General features: G+C 43.6%; 1 protein-coding gene across 1 annotated transcript in view; it reads right to left on the reverse strand.

Moving 5' to 3' along the window:
* LOC124695158 (RNA demethylase ALKBH10B-like) overlaps positions 1 to 5,461 on the reverse strand; it is a 6,323-nt gene extending 862 nt beyond the window's left edge. The window contains exons 1-7 of the mRNA XM_047228045.1: positions 4,927 to 5,461; positions 2,445 to 2,540; positions 1,619 to 1,722; positions 1,368 to 1,485; positions 872 to 982; positions 683 to 795; positions 422 to 573 (exon numbers count right to left, since the gene is read on the reverse strand). Of these exons, the coding sequence (XP_047084001.1) occupies positions 422 to 573; positions 683 to 795; positions 872 to 982; positions 1,368 to 1,485; positions 1,619 to 1,722; positions 2,445 to 2,540; positions 4,927 to 5,461 (1,229 nt within the window). The remainder of the gene's footprint in view (positions 1 to 421; positions 574 to 682; positions 796 to 871; positions 983 to 1,367; positions 1,486 to 1,618; positions 1,723 to 2,444; positions 2,541 to 4,926) is intronic.
* Between the last annotated feature and the right edge of the window lie 1,013 nt (positions 5,462 to 6,474).

Genomic DNA, 6,474 nt, shown 5'->3' on the forward strand with positions numbered 1-6,474 from the left:
TTGTGGCTCTCTAGTATTTTATTATCTTATTACAAACAAGTATTTTATTTTGATTTTGGTCTATAACTGAAGATAGCAGACACTAACCCACTAGTAATTACTCCCTCCGTTCCATATTAGTTGTCTTTGTACTAAATCACCAACAACTAATATTAAATGAAGGAAGTAACATATATTATCTTATTACAAACAAGCATTTTATTTTGATTTTGATCTATATTATGTTTATTGTTCCTACTTGAGAAATTCAAGACACAGAGACAGCTCAGATGTGTGTTTATATATCCACTAAAATACGTAACAAAATCACCAGCATCTGGTGTTACGGTATGATGTCTGCCACCAGAGACATAAACTGAAATTTGTCAGAGAGTGAATGGTCCATACAAGTAACAGGGAACACTACTGGGGAAAGGCTTACCCTGTAGAAAGAGATAGCTTTAAAGGGCCTCTGTTATCGCCTCGTTCACCAAGGATAACTCGGCCAAATACCATGTCACACTCTGTCAGGCAGAGAGTACAAAGAGGCCTACCATACCAAGGAGGAGGTTGCTGAGGATGAGAATATTCCCCCTGCAAAAAAATCATTTGGCCATTATTAGATTCTCCTTTCAGCAAGTGATTATCCACTGTCTCAAGAAAAACTTTCAACCAACAAAGTCTACATCATAAAAATAAATACCTCATTGAAGAAGTCGATAACACAATAGTCTGGCTTAGAAGGTATGATTCCCTGCTGAAAGAAGCGATCAAACAGGTCTTGCAGCAACCCAGGAACAGCATCCACCCTTGTCTCTGGAAAAAGATACAAAGGAAGTCATCAAAATATGAGGATAAGAAGACAAGGCTCTGTGGTAAAAACTTGACATACCTCTTTGATTTTCATCTTCAAAAGGGCCTTCAATGATAGGAACTCCCAGCTGAATAACTGCGCTTCCATGACCCCTCAGTGGTCTTCTACCAACAATAACAGTCTGCCCCGCTTCTTGCACCAAGTAAAAAATAACGGTGAAGTTAAATATAATTGTTAAGTCGCAGTATCCCAAAGAATTAGACAAGGACAGACTAGGACATTATCTGTTTACACAAATAAAGAAACATTAACAAGAGGCAACTAAAAATGGACAACTAAACCTTGTAATGCAACATTCAAGGCAACAGACCCTTTTCTTTAGCGAAACCAGAGTACCTGATAAGCTGCAACATTTTCCTACGTGTTCAGCTAGGTAATATTAATACCCAGCTTTCATTTTAGATATAACTTCAATTCAATGTGGCAAAAGTGTTCACAGTTACATTGGCACACATGTTCAAAGAGTCAAAGCGCATGGGCACATAAAAATAGCAATTAGAGGCCATAGAATTACCTTCCAACCCTCCTCGGCGAGAAGAAGCTTTTGTCTCGTTAGCTAAAGAAACAATCTTGTTTATCTCAATCACATTTACCAACCCTTCATAGACCTTTAGTCCTTCAACAGTATTAACCTAAAGAAGCATAGAGCATATTTTCATCATGGTGTGATTTGTAATGAGCTAATGGATTTTGACTCAACTTTGAGATTCCAAACAAACTACATGGAACTTGAACTAAAAAAATTAAATTGCAGGGCTAACATACCGGCCTGCCATCAATGATTTCCCTGGTTGTATACTCTGAAGGAGCTGGAGCCACTTTGCTGCTTCCTTCAGAATCAGTTTGCAGCTTAGGGTTTTTCTCACCTTCTACAAAATACACAATACAAGGACATGGTTTAGACTTCAGAGATTAATTAGCAATCCTTATTAAAACATGCAACTGCATTCCCGTGAGTACGACAAGACAATCAGGTTTAAGAAACAAAAAACAAAGAGTTGCACAGTTGGCAACAAATGCACAATTATCAAGAAAGAGAGAAGGAGTCAGATCTGATACGTCACCAATTTGTCTAGCTCATCCTAAAATTTAGTGTAGATATTAACATTGTGGGCGTCATAAGTTCAGATGTCTATCCTGAGGACACTTCATTACAAATAAACAAGAACCCAAAGCTCAGGGTTGTCCATAGTTCTACAAGGAACTTTGGAGGTTATGTAGCACCGAAGGTTTTGGGAGATAAGAGAAAAAATTGCAAAACGTAAATTGATAACTAACCCAAAACTGAAAACGAAGCTCAACATTGTATGACAGTATGAGTTGAGTGAAGAAACAAGACTTAATATAGAGTATAATGACAATAATATAGTTAGTAAGACAATAGTGCAAACTTCTTTGGTTCATGCCGTATCTAATGTGACAAATAGCTTCTCAACAAAATTCAGAAATTAAGTACTCCTACAGTGTGCAAAATTATACACCAAATAACTGAAGATGACCATGATGGAATATGCCAGCATTAAACAGATGAATACTGCACAATGCCAGAATGTATATATCAATATATGTGTGTATGTTTGCGTTTGTGTACCATCGGTAATAGGAGAATCCAACTGTAGACTTTTAGCATCAACGACGTTCTCTCCTTCCTTAAGTCCCTTCCCTTCTTGGTTATGAAGTTCACGTCCTAGAAGCATCAAGAGTACATGAGTAACTGTTTCGGATTTTCCACCTTACTAAACATTAATGTTAGATACCCCGCAAAAAAACATTAATATTAGTATAAAAGAAATGGTAAACTGGAAATGCATTAAAAAGGAAAATTAAAGGAGGGGAATACAGTAAGATAGCTGCAAAGTGAAATACAGTAATCATGGTAATCACAATATAAATACAAACAGAAAATACGAGCTTATTCCATCTATAACTTAATAGTTGAGTGGAAGACACAGAAAAATTGTATGTTTACCAAAACTAGCCGACCTCTGCAGACAATTGTGCAGATAGATAGAGAAAAGCATACATTATATATGAAACCAGTCAATTTGTTACGAAACCACAATAAGTGGCGTAGAATCTACTCTTGTATATTTCTCTTTAATTCTTTATGCCAGAAAATATAATAAGATGATAATTTTTGTAAGGATTAATGCCAGAATCTCCTTTTATTAAACAGCATAAGTATAATATGTTGCTACATTTTATTATACAACATAGCCCACAAAGCTAGAGATAGAATATTGCTATATTTTTTCTAGCATTGGTAAAACACATGTCATCGACTTCTATTATACAACATAAGTAATGTGAATGGACTATCAACTTCTATTATACAACATAAGTAAATATAAGTAATAGGGATGGACTATGAGGCGACGCCCGTAACCCTTGGCACGTCAGCCAGAAGGAGCGCGCCGCTGCATGGCACAACCGGACAGCGCGGGCAGGTGTCACGCAGTAGAACACTACACCGAATGCTTGCGCTATATCTTTTGTCACAAGTAATAACCATCTCTTTGACTTATTCAGCTGCTGGAACCCTTCACCGAACTCAATTCATGCCATATATTTTCGTCGCAAGTCATATCTATATTAGCATTCAGCTACTGAACAAACAGGACCACGGTGCGACAAAAATTATATGGCACGGGCAGGTGCCACGCATTAGGACACTGCGCCAAACTTTCGCACCATATCTTTCGTCACAAGTAATAACTATCTCATTGACTCATTCAGCTGCTTGGAACGCTTCACCGAACTCGATTCACACCATATATTTTTGTCGCGGGTAACAACCATATCATTGACTCGTTCAGCTACTTAACAAACAGAACCGTGGAATGCTCAGAGCGAAAAATGTTGCCACATAAAGCAACTCGAAGTGGTTGATTGCACTTGCCCTATACATATCTTTACGCGGGAAAACTATTTTTAGACAATTTTATCCAGTACCTTATGACCTCCGCAACTAGAAACTGGTATAGAAATAGACCAGACAAACCGCGAAAAGCTTGCCCTTCCAAGACATCAGTACAAAATGAACAGAAAAAATAATACAAACAAACAAATAGCAGTAATTGAACTTACCCAAAAAAAAACAATATACTACGTATACTTTACCAGCCGAAGCAAAATTTCTGCAACCTGGAAGGAAGATTTAAAAAGTGGTCTATATTCATGCCCAGCCCAAGATGAGATATGACTAGTCAATTAGTAGCAAGCAGGTGTCTCCGCACCAGGAATGTGTTTCATGGATCGGACCATTTTTGGACAAAAAAAATGGCGTGGGTGGGTGTCATGCAGTATGATGATGCGCCATATCTTTTGTCACAAGTAATAACCATCTCATTGACTCATTCAGCTGCCAGGGAATGCTACACCGAACTCAATTCGCGCCATTTATTTTTTGGCAAGTAAATGACCATATCATTGACTCGTTCAGCTACTGAACAAACAGAAGCGCGGAATGCTGAGAACGAAAAATGTTGCCACATAAAGCAGCTCGAAGTGGTTGATTGCACGTGCCTATACATATCTTTAGGCGGGAAAGCTATTTTTAGGCAGGTCTATCCAGAACCTTAGGACCTCCCAAATTAGAAATTCGTATAGAAGTAGACAAGATAAAACCACGAAATGCCCTATATACCCTTTAAAGACATGAAAAATACTAAATGAACAGGAAAGGTGGAAGATAATAGAAACAGACAAACAGGAGTAATTGAAGTTCCCCAGAAACAATATAGTGCTACGTAGGAGTATACTTTTCCAATGGAAGCAAAAATAACACAAACAAACAAACAGGAGTAATTGAATTGAACTTATACATAAACAGTATACTACGTACTTTACCAATCGAAGCTATAATAAGATGGAAGGAAGGTTAAAAAAAAGTAGACCATATTCGTGCCCAGGATGATATATGACTAGTCAATTATTACTAGTAGCAAGCAAGTGCGTGTGCGGCAGGAAGGCATTTCATGGATCGAACCGTTTGAGGACCCAACAGAAGAGAATAGCGTTGTTGTACCGAACCGAACAGATATAAGAGAAGAGAAGAGGAGAGTGAATCATACCATCTTTATCGGATCCAGCGGCGGCGACGTTTGCGGCAGGCCGCGGCGGATCGGTGCGGCCGTTGCCGGCGTTGCGATGGTTGTTGTGGGATGGCGCGTAGGAGGAGCTGTGGCGTCGCGCGGGGGGCGGCGGCGGGTTGGGCCCGAGGACGGGCCCGTGCTGCTGCTGCTGCGGCGTCGGCGGGTGCGGCTGCGGGTGCGGCTGGGCCCTGCGTAGCCACTCGGTGTGCTGTAGCGCGAGCGCGACGTCGGTGACGGGGAAGAACTGCTGCATGTGGATGATGTGCGCCCAGTGGTGCCTGCGCTGGTGCACGGCGGCGAAGACGTGGTCGTAGTCGCCGGGCACGGCGCGGAGGTGCAGGACGAGGAGGTCGATGATGGCGTTGGCGGCGGCGAACTCGCCCCGCAGCCAGGAGATGAAGCCGTCGCGCTCGTCCATGAGCCAGGCCGGCTGCTGCTGGTGGTGGTGGTCGAGGGGCGCGCCGGCGACCATGGCCGCGGCGGAGGAGGGGATGGCGGCGGCGGCGGTGGCCATCGCCTTGGCTGGTGCTGGCCCTCAGTTCATGCAAGGGCAATGCGAACGGAGCGGGGGTTGGAGATCTAGGGTTTTGCGGTGTTTTTTGGTTGCCGGTGTAGCGACGGAGCGGCGGTAGTGGGGTGTCTGCTAGCGTTGGAGGAGAAGGGGAGCGATATGTGAAAGAGGAGGCGGATCTGGGGCAGCCTAGATTCCCGAAATGCGCGTTGCTAGGGGACGGACGGCCAGGATGAGCCGCGGTTGGTGTCAGTTGGGCGGGCCCACGGCTTATTAATGGAGGTTGTTGACGGGCGGGGCCGACGGGACGGGATAGCTCTGCTCTCCTCTCCGCTTTACGCCACCGTTCCACGCGTGCCGCGCGGGCGGCCCACCCGTCATCCACGACGCACCTTGGCTATTTCTCCATTCGGCTCGGCTCGGCTCGTTTGAAGAAGAAAGCGGAGTTGGTTCAGCTCGGTTCGGTTCCGCGGGGGAGGAAATCCCGTCTTTGACTCGGCCAACTCGGAGCGTTCGTACCGTACGTACGTTGCCTCCGTCCTTGTGTAGTAACTACTCCGTGACCGGCACGGCACGGCACGGCGCGCGGAGTCCAAATTAGCTGAACGTTAATTGCGCGTCGGGGTGTGTAGCCGTTTGGGTTTGGTGAGCCTAGGGCCTAGGCCGGCGGTGAAGCTCTGGCAGCGTTCGACGCGGCGCCGTGCGCTTTTGGTAAAGAAGATGGCACCGAGACATGTTAGGGCCATTTCTTCCAACCTTCTGCTTTTTTTTTTGACATAACACGGCACTTTATTGATCACATAATATCAATACAGAGAGTCTCCCGGATGCAATCCGGGGCAAAGTTCGAAATAAAACTAGGTAGAAACATCACAAGTCTTAGCTAGAATGTGTGCCGCCTTATTCAGAGATCGATAAGCATGCTTAAAAGTAGCAGAATCAAAATGCCCAACAAGCATCTTGATGTCCAACACCATAGAGCCAACCGGAGATCGGTCCTATGCATAAGGCGGCTT

The sequence above is a fragment of the Lolium rigidum genome, chromosome 3, assembly GCF_022539505.1.
Source record: "Lolium rigidum isolate FL_2022 chromosome 3, APGP_CSIRO_Lrig_0.1, whole genome shotgun sequence".
Classification (NCBI taxonomy): Eukaryota; Viridiplantae; Streptophyta; class Magnoliopsida; order Poales; family Poaceae; genus Lolium; species Lolium rigidum.